The sequence below is a fragment of the Zonotrichia albicollis genome, chromosome 4 (genome assembly GCF_047830755.1).
Source record: "Zonotrichia albicollis isolate bZonAlb1 chromosome 4, bZonAlb1.hap1, whole genome shotgun sequence".
In the NCBI taxonomy this organism is placed as follows: Eukaryota; Metazoa; Chordata; class Aves; order Passeriformes; family Passerellidae; genus Zonotrichia; species Zonotrichia albicollis.
This window is the reverse complement of record NC_133822.1, coordinates 20,534,365-20,551,282: the sequence shown is the minus strand read 5'-3', so window position 1 is coordinate 20,551,282 and position 16,918 is coordinate 20,534,365. Positions and strand designations below refer to the sequence as shown.

The window sequence follows — 16,918 nt, the reverse complement described above, 5'->3', positions numbered from 1 at the left end:
CAGCAACAGCCAACCTAACAGCTCTTTCACAAAAGGAAAAAGAAACATTTTAAACTCACAATCCACTTTATAGCTCAGCCCAAGGCTATAGGTAATCCATCTCTAGCAATCCTAGAATGTCCTCAGTAAACACATGTTGAAAAATAGCATTTCAACAAACCTTCTTGTGTCCTCCTTGAAAAGAGATTGCTGTTTCTGTTGAAACGCAGAGATCTTATGAAAAAGTAGGGACAGTCAAATGTGAGAAATCCCCAGTTGCTCGTCCAGTCCTGTCTATACTCTTCTGGAGGGTAGTTTGCCTAAATCTAATCTGATTGGGTTTGCAATTATGCCTGGTATTCCTGGGACAAGACTACCAAATGCAGTTTTCAGAGGTCCCAGGCAAGTAGCAGGAGAGGTTTTACTTCTGCTTCCCAAGTGGGAAGGGGAGCTGTGGCAGGATTAAATGGCCTAATCTGTGGCGGCACTCACAGCTCCCAAATTCTCATCTGATGCCCCACTCTCCTAATCAGCAAATGTTTAAACCTTTCTGTGCTTTAGGCTGCTGAGCCATTACACAGAGGAGATAAGGCAGTCTCTGCTGTTGGCAGTGGTGATGTCTGCTCCTGCTTCCTCCTGTAGTGGTGTGATGTGTCTGCATTTGGGGAAATGAGCAGGGGAGGGAAGGCAATGGGGAGTTTGGCTTGGGCCAGGCAGAGAGAGGACTGATCCTTCTTTTTCTAAGAGTGTGAGATAATATTCCAATGGTTTTCACTCTTGTGCTGCTCTGCTGCAGACATTTTGCAAGTGGAGAAGGAAAGCAATGTGTTGTTTTGTTGGCATCTTGACAAAGCATTTCCATGAGCATGGCTGCCCGTTGAAAGCATCTGTTTAAATTCCTAGCCCAGAGTAGCAAGCAGGTCTGGGCAAAGGTTTGGGGCTGCATTTTCCCAGCAGGTTCAGTAATGTTTCCCACACGTGAGTCCAGGGACAGGTAGCAGATGCCCTGAGCAGGCCTAGCCAGTGCTTTCAGCTGAAATGTGTGTTTTGTGTCCAGCACATACTCAAGGAGCTCTTTTGAGGAGTTCTGAGTAAACAATAAATCTCTCCACAATGGAATTCATGCTGAGTGAATTATCAGGGTTAAAAAAATATTCTGTTGCTTTCAGCTCTTATCTTTGTTTACTGTATCGCCAAGGACAGTGACCTGCCTTTGTGCCCTGGTACTGAACTGTCAGCAAGAGAGACAGGAAGGGCTGCCTCCTCTATAGGCTCAGCATATAGGCTTAATGAGAAGAATAACATTTCAGCAGCAGCTGCTGTTGGTTTTGCTCTGTTTGGTTTATTCTCTTTTGTTGTCTTACTTCAGCAAACCTAGATAATCTTAGAGAGAGGCCTTTGTGTCGAGTTTTTGAACTCTAATTTAGTGACCTTCAGATATTTAAACGTTATTAAGACCAAGTCAAGCTGACAGAAGAGTCTATGTCCTTTTCATTTCCCACCACGCTGAGCCTGTTGCATCCTGTGTGGAGCCTGGTTGTGCACAGCCCTCTGAACATGAGCTATCTTTCCACTTGAGAGAGCAGGTAGTGCTCCAGCCCCAACCAAACACCAACTCCATCCCTCACCATGGCAATGTTGGCTCAAAGGGAAAACCCACCACTCCTAGAACATGTGATTAATAACTCCCCTTAATGAAGTAAGGAATGCCTGATGGAAAAAATATTAAAATAGGAAAGCACCATCCAGGACAGAGCAGAGATGTGCTAGTAGCACCACACATGGTGGAGTGGCACTGCCTTGTCCCAGTGTCCAACCCTCTGGGTACTGGGGAGCAGGGGACATGAGAGCAGTACCAGCCTGCCTTCTGCATCCTGACACTGGCTGCAGGAACCCATCCTGGTGTCTGCTCTGGGAGCAGTTTTGGTGCAGTTCCTCTTCCACAAGTCTAATAGAAGCAGTAGTTTCCCAGCATGGTTCCCAATTCATCATTTGAGATGGCAGAGGTGCAGGGAGAATTCTCATGGATCCCAGCCTCTGTTTGGATCCCAAGGACATCATAGATCTTGAGTGCAGATCCTTTAAACTTTAAATTGCTATTTTTTCCATGGAAAGGTAGGCAAAGAGTGTGCTCCTTTGCTGGTTTGTTGCTGGTGTGTGGGTAAGTGTACAACACACATTACAACCATTTTTCCCCACCAATTGCATATTGTAAAGCAACACTTTAATGGCAGGTTAAGTTCACTTCTTTATTTACACAGAAAGGATGTGTAAAATTTCTGTTCTAGTAATCTGTCCACAATTTTGTTTTCCATTCAGGATTTACCCTTATTTTGTATAATATCAGTATTATCTTCCAGGGCTTACCTCACTCATGACATTTTTATTTTTTTTTAAGAGCAGGGGATTTGTTGTTAGTACCATGTAATGATCAGGCTTTAAACATGAGCGTCATATGCTGCTGTCCTCTGAGCATGCCAGCAGTATCCACATGATTAGGGTTTATCTGTCTTATTTATTAAGAGTGGTGGAGGAGAGGAAAAGACTTCCCCAAATCTGCTTGGAAAGCTGCGTCAGGACTTGACCTTTTGCTAGCAGGCCCTGTGGTTTTCCACACAAGGGCTACTCCCCACACTCCTCCTGCTGTCGCAATAATGTGCCTGGAATCTGACCCTGTGTTTCCCACTGTCATGTTGGTATCAGCTGGAGATAAATGAAGCCTTTTGTTAGCTTGTTCCTTGCTTTGCAGGGTGCTCTTCTGTTCTGCTTTAAGGAAGAGCCAGTGGTGATGTGGCACTGAGGCAGAACTACACATAGGCACTGTCAGCATGGTGTTTGTAATATACTGACCAAAGCATCTCTAGTGGCAAAAATGAGACAAGACTCCGTTATAAGGAACACAAAAAGGAATTTTCTATCAAGTCCACAGGAAGCAGGGAGCAAGCTGTCATCTTCCCTGGCTCTGCAGCTCCCAGCCTGTGCGGTACCAAGGAGCAAAAGCGGTGACGTGCATATGCAGAGCACAAAAAAAGTCTTCCCACATCCTGACCTAGATAAATAGGACTTGGAATGAATTTTCTGACTTCACAGCAGTGACACTTTGAATCTTCTGAGACTGGAAGAATATATATATATATATATTTTAGTTATTGTTATGCTACTTCAAATAGGTGGATGTGTTACAGAAAGTACACATGCACATGTGTTCATGCACATGAAGAAAGGCCAAATACAAATCTCTCTTACTGTGCCATAATGTGAAGTAGCAAGTGAATGTGTGAGCAAAAGCAGTGGATATGGACAGAAGTGCAAGATGCTCTTGCTCTTCTGAGCTGTGTTGCAAATACCTTGGGAGCTGAGGCAGGAAAAGCTGTGAGGTTGCTCTGAGTTGTGCTGGCAGAAGGCAGGTCAAAGTATGCAAGGGGAGCAAAAGGGGATCACATCCACTCAGTTTTTATCAGCACATTTCTTATGAGAGGTGTAGCTGGGGCAAAATATGATCCCAAGTAATCTGCTTTCCAAAATTGTTCCTTTCATAATTGAGCCAACTTTTCCCCAGGATTTTTTGGTGGGGATTTTTTGTTTGTTTGTTTCTGTGTGAAATAAGTATTATATGTCTGGGACTATGACTTGGGCTGCCAAAATGTTGCACGGTGTGGTTTAAACCAGAGCAGCAAAGTTGGAATAGCAGCAACATGCCGTTGGCTCTTTGATCATCCTGCTGGTTCACTAGAGAGTATTGTATATTTCTTTATACACATAGAAGTCAAAGAAATAATAAGCACCCTTCATCCGTCACATAGTCTCTATTTATACATCAGGGTAGGTGTGAGAAGGAAGACGTCCTGGGTTTTTTCTTTTTTTTTTTTTTTTTCCTGCTAATTTTAATTTTTTTTACTGTTTAATTAAATTTCTTCATTTAGAGTCATGCAGCTGTCTGGGCTTCTGCCATAGATAAGTGGATCTTCATCTGACAGCAGCAACCAAAATTTATCTTTCTTTTCCCTCTCTCCCCCTCACTTCCTCCCTTCCCCACCTCCCTCCCCAGTGCTCAGCAGAAACAAAATACTATTTATAAACTCAGCACAGTTTCCCCCCCCAATTACTTTGTCTGCATGTTTCAATTTCGTTCTGTGTCAAGCTTTGCCAAGGTACCAAGTTTGGCATTTTCAGAAGAGAATTGGATGATTAATCCTTGAGGCCCCTCTTGTAGTAACACCCCTCACACACCCCCAAAATGTGTGCTACTGTACTGTGGGTACTCTGAGGGGCAGCTCGTGCTTGTCTGATATTTATTCACATGAAGTTCCTGGTCTTATAGATTTTTTTTCTTTCTTTTTAAAAAGTCTGCATGATTCTAGCTGAGTGCTAGCAGCAGATGGCCAAAGGGCAGGCAGGGATGGCTCATGGTGCTTAGTAAATGGAATATTACCAGCATCCTGCCATCAGGCTGTGAGTCTCTGTTATTTGTTTTGTATTCTCTCAGATCACTCAACACTGAAGTCAGGTGTATAACCAGAATCTCATATTTCATTATTAAAACAAGAGACAACCAGTAGGAAAAAAAAAAAAAAAAGGAGAAAAGGTTTCTAGTTAAAGAGGTAAGACTGAAAACACGAGTCCCAGTTCAGAAGCCAGAAGGCATATGAAGTTCAAAATACTGTTATTTGTCATAAATCTCATGTGGTTTACAGCCAATTTCAAAGTATGTTGGGCCTTTCTCATAATGTTTGAGCAATCAGGATTGGTAATATGCTAGCTGCTCTCGTGTGTGTGACAGGCTCTTTACAGAAAAAGCCTACAGCTGTGTTTTGTCTTGGTACTCAGAAAATCCCTCCCCACAAGTTAGCCCATCTATGGATACCTACAGTTCTTTGTGCCTCAATTCATGATAAAAAGGCAGAGTATATCATCCTTTATGAGGTATTTTGTATGGGTAAAATTGCTAGTGAACCCCCTGCAGAACAATAGGTTTTATGCACTTTTCTGGCTTAAAAGCACTCTTTTGTGTTGAATATTTCTATCAAATGTGTTAATTTGTGGGTGCCACCTTTGTGGCTCAGTGGTGTCCAGACCACGGGGCCTCCCTGTCAGGGCTGGGTGACACTGTGTTGGCCAGGTTCTCCTGTACCCCAGAACTTTTGACACTTGATGCTTTTGAGCTTTGAAAAATAAGAATAAAGGATAAAATACTGGGCATTAAGGTAACATGGCCATGGTAAGTGAAATGAGAGCACAGAAGTGAGGTGTTGCAAATTTTAAAAATAGGGGTATTCTTGGAAATACAGAGGTAAATTAGTGATGTGGCCAGGCACTGAGACAAGGTCAGGTTTAAGAAGCAAAAATATCTTTGAGAAGCAAGAGAGAAAGAACAGCAAATTGGTCTTCACACCAGGACCATTGTGGAACTGTGAGGTAATAAATAAATAAAGGCCAAAGCAGCTTACTCATAAAGCAGAAGAAATCGTGAGCAATACTTTCCATTTGCCTCCCCTGTAAAGCTTTATATCATCCTAAAACATGCTGGAAATGACCTTGTTCAGACTACAAATGCATTCTGTATTTTCTCACTGCTGACCCTGTGACTTCATCCTGCAGCTCTTTGAGTTGTGCTTTTGTTCCCCCTTGTTTCCATGAGCTCACGAGGGCCAGTGAGTCAGCACACGAGGAAGGGCTGTGCTACCCCGGGCAGCACATGGTGCCCCCCAAAACCAGCTGCACTTTCCAGGCTGTGTCCCCAGCTCCTGCACGTGGGGACAGGTCCCCCAACTCAGGGATTTGCCTCTGCTAAAGGAGACCATGGAACAGGTGGCCTCCTGAGCTGAATACTGTTCTTTATGATCTCTTCTCAAATATGCATCTTCAAATGTCAGAAAGGCCCAGGCTTCAGTTTATTTTCTTGTCATCTCTTCAGTTTTAGTGGATCACTTGGACACTGATAACTGCAAAAGAATTCCAGATAAAAAAATAACTTTTGTGTTTTATTTCCTGAGCTTAAGGACAGGAAGGCTGTCCTTGGGGAGGGTCCAGTGGAGTTTTTCCACTGGCCTTCTTTTGCTTGGAAACATTCCCACAACTTGGGTACAGTTTGAGTGTCATTACAGAGGTCCAGTTGGCCCTCAAATAACCTACTGTGCTTATCAGTGTAATCAGGACCAAGTCATTGTAAGAAGTAAATCATAAACAGATGGACAGATGCCATGCTGATCTACAAAGGATAGAGGGGAGCAAAGACACAAAACAGCAGCAGAACATGACACCGCGGTGGCTTCACTAAATTTAAGCATGAACAGGCTTAAGGAAATTTTTGTGTTCCCAGATGGACAGTCAGGGAATAAAAGGAGAGAGATCCTTGAATGGGCATCTGCCAGGATTATTCTTTGCAGACAGCTTTATCAGAACTTCTAGAGAAGTTTGTCATATGTTAGTGTCATGGTAGCAGATCCCCCTGCTCATAGCCAGCTCCCCACTGAGCTTGGGGTAGTGCATTTTGGGCTGACAAGTCGTGTTGTTTTTTCTCAGAGATCTTCTTCACGCACTGGAGGAAGAAAACACAAAAGCCATTTCAAGTGCTATCAAATTTTTTCACATACCAGTTGTAAATTGCTTTGTTGTACCCAGGGCAATCAGAGGTTTCCAGAGGGGGCAAAAGAGGAAAGGGCACTGAATAGCTTTGGTTAGAAAATACTTTTTTCCCCTTTCTTTGTGCATTTTTCATATTTTCAGTTAAACTGAGAGAAGTTCAAACAGGAGCAGACTTTGCCTTTTTGCCTTGTAGAAAGGCAAAATTTGGAGTGCTAGGACTGGACGTGACTTTTAGCAGTAAATTTTACCTGTATTAGGATATTAGGAGTGGCAGAAATCTATGGCAAGGAATTGGAGCTTTGGAACCAGAAGCACTTCTTTACATTCTGTGCTTTTAGTACCATCAGTTTCTCAAGGACAGGCTGAACCTTGAGTTATGATTTTGGCAGCTGAAAGCAAACAAGGCTTTTTTTTGTTTAAGTCCTATTTAAATGCCATGCAATGGATTTCTTTCTTTTTTGGTCACTTTAAGTCTATGCACTCAGAGCAGTATTTGCTAATTTATGAACGGGAGTCACACTGTGGCTGAAAAATAAAAATCAGGCTAGTTATGAAGACTTGAGCTGGTGGGTGCTCAATTCTTAAGGTTGTAAATTGATGGTATCATTTTTCAACACCTCTGCTGGCCCCTTGTGTGTAGGGGAGGGATTATTTACCAGGAGCACCTCACACACACGTTTGGAAGATGACCAACTAATTAATGCTTGCTAAATGCTTCACAAGCCTCAGGGGAAAAACAACTATGGAAAAGCAAAGTCTTATTATTGTCCTACTGCACCTAGTGTGGGTTAGATGTTTCCAAGGCATCAGGCACTGCATAAATGTTGTATGGTATTAAAACTGACCTGCCCTTGTCGGGACAAATGATAATTATGCTGAGGGATGAGAGAATATTGCTGTTTCTCTGCTACGAATGTTTTCCTGTTTACTAATTCAGAGAAGGTCTCATCCAGCAATTGCTGAAGCCAGTGACTTAAGCAGCCACTGGCTCAAGAAGGGTGAATTACAGAAATAATTTATTTTGTGTAAAGCTCTGATCTTCTCATAGGTTGGACAGTGCTCTCCAGAGCATATTTCCCCAAACTGCGTGCCTGGGGCTGAGTCACCTCTCAGTCCACAAGGCTGCCGTAGAGATGAAGAACAACCCAAGGCAACCTTAGTGCATAGACCATAAGATAGACTCTGTTTGCAGCATGAAAATTCATGCTGATGTCTTTTAATATAAACATAACGTGAGGAAATAAACATTTGATTAAACTAAACACACGGGCCTTTTATATGCAAGGCCCTAATTTAAAGCACTGTCACCTCCATACAGAAAATACCAGCTGGAGCAGGAATGACTAAATTAAATCATCTGGCTCTTATGTGATACCATGAATGTCTACTGAGAGGGGGAAAAAAAATCCCTCCTCTTTATTCCTGTAGATCTGCAGCAACCATCAAGGGACACTTCTGTAGCAGGAAGGATTAAGTCTTGCACGAACTTCAGTGGTTAATGCGCTTTGGACTGCTGACATGCCCTTCGGACAGACCTACCCCAGTTTTATAATTCTCTTTCTCAGCCTTTTGGGCCTCTGGCAGTCCTTTCTCCTGTTTAATTTCCTCCTTGCTTCCCTCCCACCGGGATCCTTCACCATTCAGCATTTCTGCCACCCAAGTAGAAATTTTGATTGTGTTAGACAAGTGTAGAAAGAGAGACTTTGGAGCCTCGGTGGGCTGTGGAGAGAACCCGGGGCAGATTTCCTGGGGGCTGAGTGTTTTTTAAGGAGGCAAGAAAGAGGCAGTCTCTGTGACTCTGATGATCTTAGCCTGCTGCAATGCATGGGCAGGGATTATACCACATCACATATAGCTGGAGCAAGGCACACATTGTATACAGGTAGGGAGTCACTTCTAGAGGGGTGGTACTCTTCCCCACATAGCCTAAGTAAAATAAAAATTAGCATAGTGGGAGTATGAAATACTGCCTGGCCTGGCAGTATCATCACACTGGGGAGCTGCACCTTCCTTTGTGACAGCAGAGCACTCCAGGCATCTAGTCTCACTTATTTAATAAATTTTGATTCGAGGGCACACACTTCTCTTGGCAATCCGAGACTACATGAAGTTAACAAATTTACAAACTCTAAATAGAACCAGATTGTTTTCTCCACTCTTTTCATTCGTAGTTTGCCTTATAAAGTATTTCCTTAGAGATTTTCTTCTTTTTTCCTGACTTTCCTTTTTTCTGGATCTTCTACCTGATGGCATGCGTTCTGTTCTTGCTGATCACCATGTGTCAGTAGTAATGTAGGTGGAAGAGAATTTCTGACTGTTTTGGTTTCAGCTTTTATGTTTATCTGTTTGGCTTTGGGACACTGTTCAGTTTCAGGAAGTATTTTTATCTCACAGAAGTCTCCTTGTGAGCAGTGATGCTACAAAGACCTTCATTTAGCACCGTGGAAGCTACTGGCGGTAGTGTAGGTCTGTCTTCTGTCAGGATCTAAACTCTTTGAGTCAAAAAGCAAAGTAACATTAAAGTGAAGTGACATTGGTGTAACCTTATACCTTCTGGCTCTTTCTCCAGCACTATTTGGTGGGGAAAGAGCCATGAGGCTCTTTGATGCATGCTTAGGACCTCATTTTCCTCTCCCTTACACTGCTACAGCCCCAGGGTGCTGCATGGATTTGCACCAAAGCAATGGAGAGAATTTGGCTGCAAGGTCTGTATGTAATGTGGTTACCAGTGCAAGACTAGCGTTCCAGCCTTTCCCACCCGCTCTGAACCCAGCGTGAAAATCAGCACCTTCCTCTGTGAATGGTCAGTTAACTTGTATGGCAGTGAACCAGAAAAAGGTGGTCTTAGAGATGAGTGTGACTGGCAGGTGGTTTGAACAAAAAAGCTGTTAGACTAAATTTACCTGGCACTCACAGTCTTTAGGAGGAGCTGGGAGGAATTTGTTTTGAGGTGTCCGAAGCACTGAATGTTGACACATCTTGAGATGTGCCTCAATGAGCAAAGTAACTTTGTCAAACCCAGTGAGCAGCCACCAAGGGTGGGAGTCAGAGCCTGACAAAATTCCATTTGAATAACAACCCAAGCAGATGAAAGAGGTAGCAGGAAATCTGCATGGAACAAAGAAATAAATGGAAGTCTTGGGAGTACGTGGTTTGGATAGCTTATTCTTGCTTCTGGGGAAAGCTGCTAAAGGGGATGGAGCTGAGAACTTTTATGTTGATTTCTGAGAATATGTAAGAAAGCAATGCTGATGGCAGAGGCTCTAGTGCTACCAAGGTCTGCTCTAAGGATTTGAGAGGTGCTGGGAAGCTCAGAAAGTCTCTTTGTCTGGAAATTCTGGAAATCAGGCTTGTTGTCCTATTTTTTATTCCTGAACCTTGTTCTCAATTCTGTAGTCAAGAGCTTAATATTTTGCTAGAAGGTTCTGTAGGTCTCTGTCACTGGAAGTGGCCAACAGACACTTGGTGATTTTAGGTGGGCTTTGCTCTATCTTAAGGCCATGATCTGTCTCAGAATGGAGCTTCAGGGTCCTGTTTCCTGAGCAGCATGGGCTGGTTCTGCCTGGTGCCTTGTCTGAGGGACACATCTCACCTGGCAGGTGCAGACAACATGGAGGGGAATTTGCAGTAAGTATTGCATGAGGAATGCCTTAAGCATTTTTTAAGTGTTTGGTCCAAGTTCTGGGGATGAAGGTAAGAAATTTTACTTCATTGGCTTTGTCCCTGTCCTGCTGCCTGAGATTGTAGGGATGCTTTAGGTTGGTGCTTTACAGGAGTTCCAGCATGTTGTCATGGAAGTGGTCAAACACAAGACAAGCTTGCTTTAAGCCAGTTAAAGACAGATATGTTAAACCATCCCACCCCTTTCTATCATTGATCTGCATTTTGAGTCTCTCACCTTTCCTTTCCTGACAGGGTTGTTGCTAAAGGTGTCATGGGGTAACCCTAATTTGACTTTGTTGTACTTCACATTCTTGCATTTCTTCCCCCTCTCTGAGGCCAAGTGAGGCACACAGGCTCTAGTTCTGTTAGAGTATGAGCAGCTCCTGGAGGTGACCAAAGAGAGGTCAAAACCACAGGTAGATTCTTTGATCTATCAGCAGCTTTGTAAGCCTTGGCTCAAGAAACATTATTGAAATTTTTGTGAATGGCTGTGGTTTGAGTAGCCCTTTTGGCAATTTGAAAGGGAGTTGGGTGAGAGTACCTGGGGGCGATGCTGGCTTTTTTTTCTTTTCTCCTATCCTATTGCTTTCCAAAGGCTGCATTTTGGGGGACAGCCCATGTGTAGCTATGCTTACACAGGGAACTCATGGATCTGCATCTGTGATTAAGCAGATCTGCATGGCATCTCTCTGACCTGGACTTTGTCACAGCCACACCTGCCCACGAGACATTGGATTTGGATTGCAATTTCTCAGAAACCTCAGCTGGTTCAGTATCAGGCCATGACTCAGCAGTGCTCCTTGTGAGGAATGTGGTCTCGGCAGGCTTTTCTGCTTCTAAATTGATTTCAGGTGCACATCACACTGTCAGCTGCACAAAATTTTCTCTGATTTTTTTTTTTTCATTTCTGGATGCTGAGCATCACTAGAGCATGGCCAATAGGATAAGCGGGAATCTGTTATTCACTGATGTGTACTTTGAATTACCATTCCCAAAACAGATGCAGTAGAGGAGGATGATCATCAGCTGCTTTGGGGAAGAGTTAGTGACTCGTCTTGAGCTGTCACTGAAGATGGGTTCATGCTGGACCTTGTATGGAAGCAACTGAGGTGCAGGCATATGTTCCCTTCTGCTGACTTGGCTGTGGTAACACCAACCACAGCCAGCAAAGACGAGCCAGCAACTGGGAGCAGTAACATCTCAAACTGCAGCAGAGATTGGCCAGACCGCTCCTGTCAGCACTTGGATTCCCTTGCTGTTCATTGAGGAATTAAAAGTTAACTGAGGGCGGTGGTAAAAAATAGGTTTGCCTGCCTAGAAAATGCTAAAACCAATACTGAAAAGCAGAGGTGGATCTGAAGGTAGTTATCTCTCTTGGAGTTTATATGGGGATTAAAACAAGCGTCATCCTTGTAGCACATAGGCAATTTTATAATTGCTGCTGGTATTTCACCTCAGGGTACTCTGTGGGAGGAAGAATTAATTTCCCATCTTTTTCTACGTAATGGAGGCTTGTGATTTTCTGTCAATCTTAAAGGAGAGTCTGTGGCCAAGCTAGATGCCAGAAGTGATTGAATAGTCTGGGATTGGTAGAATCCCAGAAATCAAACTGGGGAAACATGCATGCAGAGAAATGCCACAAGATGTTACATGGCCATTTCACTTCCACATCAACAGGAAAAGACACTACAAGGCTGTGCAAAGCATAAAAAAAACTGCTGTGCAAAGCAGTGGCTGCAAAATTAAAGTACAGGATGTTTTATTAAATGCAATCCTCCCTCACACCCCCCATCTCTTCTTGTTAAAGAGAGAAATCTTTCTTAGTGAAAAGAGCTGTCTCATCTTGAGTACAAGGCAATTTAGACAATTTTTTTTTTCAGGGGGTTAAAGTGGCATGTTTGCACAACACCACCTTCACCCCAGAAAACCTGCCAGCAGTTGATAGATATAAATAGGGACATTTAGGGAGAAAAGCATATTTATGTTTCTTTGAAATGTGCTTGGCTAAAGGCATATTTTTAAGAGAGGGAGTGGAAAAACAAATGGAAAATATTTTCTTTGAAAGGAGAAAAAATAGCAACAAACTGTCCTTCCTAAATAGAGATGCTTGGCTTGTGTGTACTTTACACAGCTGCAGGTCAGACCTTGCAAACAACCACTAAATTAGGTCCAGCTACTTTGATGCTAAAAGCATGGAAGTGCCAGTAATTAAATTGCATCAGATGTAGGCAATGACTGATGTGTCTGTCATTCTCATGATAGCAGAGTTCACTCTGCTGCCATTTGACTGACCCCTCCTTCTTTATGTAAGCAAAAGGAATTTTCTTCTAAGGAAAATCAGCTGGTTTTACACCTTTTGTTTTGTTTTCTGAACTGCTAATCCCCTGAAGGTATAGAAGCTATTTGAAAGAGCAAATCAAAGCTCCAATAATTTAGTGTTATATTATTCGTTGATGTATGGTTTGATTTAGTGGCTACTTATTATATCAGGTTACCATATAATTATCTTAATTATTGACTCCAGAAGTAAGTAGGGGGATTATGAGAGAGACAGGAAGGCCCAGTGGAAAGAGCATGGTTCAGAGAATCAAAACATCTCAGTGTGCTCTTGGCTCCACCACTCATTTTCTCCGAGCCTGAACTCTTCTCTCAGCCAGCCTGTCCATGAAATCAGGAGGGATTGCAGGAACAGGACTCAGATGCTGACTCAGGATTCAACGAGATACAGGAGAGCAGTATAAAAAGGTGAGGGGAAAGTTCTGAATGATAATTGTAAAACTGGCAGAAAAAATAAAAGAATGCAGACCACAGCATGCATTTGCATTGAGGAGTGGAGCACCTCTGTGGGCATGGAGAAAGGCAATTGTGCCATGAAGACCTGAAATTTGAGACTGCATTTCCAGCCTCTGCTTCTGATTTCCCCCACAAAATTAGGCAGCCCTCAGATCCCTTTCTGCAAAACAAGGGTGATAAAAATCATTCTCCCAGCTTTGGTTTTAGCCATTGGAATTATTGGAGCACTGCTCCTCACATAGATGTCAGCCATGGCTCTCACGTGGCTCTTGGGCTCCTAGTTCTTTGTCTGATAACCACTGACCTAAGCCAAAGGTTGGAGTTAGCAGGCACCACCACAAGATAAAAGCTACACTGAAAGGCTGTCAGTGCAGTCCATATTTCCTGTATTGATAATATTTGTCATATACTGACAAAATACTTCATCTATTGACAAGCTGAGTTGCATCTTTTCCCCTGGGAGAGAAGCACACACACTGGTTCTCCTCAGCCTGTGCAAATTACTTTCTCTGCTTCTGCTTCTCTTTCCTGAGCCAGAAAATGGGGATAATAGAATGTATCTATTTCCTTCCTAGAAAAGATCAGTTAATGTGAAATGGTGCATGGTGGCTTAGTGCTGAATAAGTGGGATACTCTAATCCAGCAAGGTATCCTTGTTCTATTGTATGCCTTTTCTGCCTACCATCTGGAGTTGTTCTCTGCTTAGTATTTTCAGTATGTACCATATGTTTTTGCATGAAAATTCAATAAAATATGCATTATACATGAAAAGTGCTGTAGTAAATAAAGGAAGGATGGAATCCAGTCCCCTTTGTGAACGGCAGGGGCCCCAAATCTTCATAAAAGGTTTAGTCTAGTCTGACGTCTGTGCTTTTCTGCAATTTACTCAGTGTCAGTCCTTAGGAGATGCTCTAATTTAAAACAAAACTCTACTTTCCTGATGAGGTTATTCGATATACTTTGGCTGCCCTCTGCTGAGAGCACTGAATAAAACAGGGAAGATGCCCTTTTTCCAAGGAAGGTAACTGGAAGAAATTCCCTGTTTTTCTGTGTGCTGACTCATGTCAGTGCTGCTGTTGGGTGTCTCTCACTGTCTGTTTGTTGCCAGTCAGAGGGCAAAGTCTTCTGAGGTACAGCCCTGTTGGAGTTTTAGTGCCCACCACTCCTTGTCAAGGGCTGAATGGCTTTGTAGGATTGTGAAGGCGTGGACTCAGGCACTGACCATTGTGAAAAATTAAGCAGCATTAAGCAGGGGATGGAGGAATCAGGCTTCTCTGCTCAGGCACTACTGCAGTCCTGCCAGGTGGGATCTGAGCCCTACCTCGGCACCTCACTTCTTAGCAGAGCAATTTCCCATAGGGAACTGTTCCTCATAGGGGTTCCAGCCTCTTCCAGTGCCATCTCCACCCCTCCACAGGCATCACAGCACCAGCACCCTGCTTTATTTCTATAGCTGGGAACTGCACAGGGGTTGTTCCAACATTAACAAGAGTAACTGGAGGACTTGCTGTTCTTGTGAACAAAGTGTGAGCCTCCTGCCCTTGGGAAGGAACAAGGGTCCTGTGCAGATTTTGGTACATGAGTGAAACAATAGCTCTGTTTCAGCTATTGATGCTCTCTGTAATGACCTGCTTTTAATGCTTCCTAGCAAGTTGATTTATTATTATACCTTCAGCTGGGCTGTGCACCAAAGCATTTTGATGATGAAAGGAATGTTACACACACATTTAATTACTGCCCACATTTTTGTATAATTTTATCATTTACTGTTTTAGATGAGACATCGAGTTCTTCTACAGGAAAGATGCCCAGGAAAAAATAGATGATTTAAAAGCTAATCTGGGATGAGTTTGGCACTTATATGTGAGAAAACATAATTGTTCCTTTTGTCCTGCCCTTTCAGATGGTGCCTGATTGCCAAAATGTTCAAGAACTCCCTTATCTGGACATGGTGATTGCAGAGACGTTGCGCATGTACCCACCTGCGTTCAGGTATGGTTTTCTCCCCTTCTGATTACACAGGATTGCTCCCTGGCTCTATAAAATGGAAATCTGCTCTTGGAAGACCAATGGTCTCTCAGTCTCTGTGCCAACATCAATACGGCTTTGTGCATTTGAAAGATATCATGCAGCCTGTTGAAGGAAAGCTGGAAAAATCTGGTATTTCTAAAGCACATTTTTACAGTGAATTGGCCAAGGTTGCTTCCTCACCATTCCTCACATTCCCCAAGTTTAGAGGATGGAGCCATTTTGGAGCAAGTCTGGCCAGAGAAAGCCAGAGGCTGCTGTTTCCATGTGCCTCAGGCTTTGGGGATATACACCAAAACCCATCCCTATCAGTGCCCTGTTGGTTATAGAGCCCTGGTCTGTGGAAGGGTTGCACAGTCTGAAAGCTGTATTTTACATTTCTGTTTAACTTTGGCCCATTTACACTTAGCACTGCTTTATACTAATAGAGCTAAATAATGGTAACATCCATTAACTTTTGAAAGTTTTGTCCCAAGTCACACATGACTTATTCTATATTGATGAACTGAAAACAAGCAAAAAAAGAAATTAGAAAACTGATTCTCAAAGCTCCAACTTATCACAAGTATAAATAAAAATATTAAGAAATACAATTTTTTCAAAGAGATCAGCCAGTTGCAATGCTTCTCATGAAGCTCAGGGAAAAATTCAGATTACTGGAAAGAAGCCAAAGCTGAGCTTGCTGTGAGAGCTTTTGAAAAATTTAACCCATGACTGCAAGCACCTTAGAATGAAAAAAGCTTAAAATCATATTCTCTTCTATATGTTCACCAAGATTGAGAATCAAAATTTTTTTCATGAGCATCTGCAGGATTGTTCAGAGAGTTAATATGAGATATCTACTCCTGGATGAGATGATGGGGTTTTACTGTGTTATACTTGGGGTACCAGTGGAAACTAGTTAAAGTGGCAGGGGTCTTTGAGTTTGGGCTCTATCACTGGGAAACAATCCATGTTTGTCAGATGGGAGACAGAACAAGAATAGAACAAGTTCTTCTGAAGTTTTGTTTGGTGTTGTCAGGGCTGTTTATTGATCTGGCTTTTACTCTGATGGATGTGGAATGTATAGGACAGCCCAGGGCTGCTGAAAGATGTTAATTGCCTATGACAAGGATTATGCTGAATTCAGTGAAAAATCAGTAGCAGCCAAGTTTGTTATTAAATGAGTTGGTTTCATATTTTTTTATGAACTTACTATCCAGAGAACTTTCTCCCCAGAACTCATGTTTCCATTACCACCAAATTCATGTAAGAATGAGAAGGATAGCTTGTCAAAGTGTTTTTGGTTTTTTTGGTTTTTGTTTGTTTGTTTGTTTGTTTAATGCCAGTGTTTTGTTCCAGGTTTGGAGCCTCTGTTATTTGTTTGTCTATGAGAAAGGGAGATGGGTGACAGCAAGGAAAGAATGTGTTTCTGTAATGATACGAGACTGACAGCCCTGAAGCTGAAATCTTTGTTCAACTTTTTAGCAGAGTGTGGGAAGCAGCAAAGGAAGTTCCTGCACACTGCCTCTCCTCTGTGCTTGCAGATGGTGGGGAATAGTTCCCAACTGAGACAGCAGGGCACCCACCTAGGTCTGGGCTGATTTGGGATCTGTAGTGACCACCCAAGCACCAAAAGATCTGGATCAGAACCCCACATGCACACCCACACACAATCTTTTGTAAGACCCAAGCTGGGCTTTGGCAGGTGGCTTTTCTCAGTCTTGTCATGATGAGGTTCCTAAGGACACCTCTGTCACCTCTCACCACAGGGTAGGAGAAAGCAGCAGAGTTTTGTTGTTAACATCGTGCCTGTCTTTGATGAATATATGTGAAATGTGCTTTTCCAAGGCTTGGGCATTAGTTGTATTTCTAGAGTAGCAGCAGAACA

The 16,918-nt window shown here is 42.9% G+C and overlaps 1 protein-coding gene across 10 annotated transcripts in view; it reads left to right on the top strand.

Moving 5' to 3' along the window:
* The window catches only part of TBXAS1 (thromboxane A synthase 1), a 265,426-nt gene that overhangs the window by 240,700 nt on the left and 7,808 nt on the right, over positions 1-16,918 (top strand). For all 10 annotated transcript variants that reach the window (XM_074539045.1, XM_074539043.1, XM_074539047.1 and 7 more), the window contains one exon: positions 14,924-15,012. In XM_074539045.1, the coding sequence (XP_074395146.1) occupies positions 14,924-15,012 (89 nt within the window). The remainder of the gene's footprint in view (positions 1-14,923; positions 15,013-16,918) is intronic.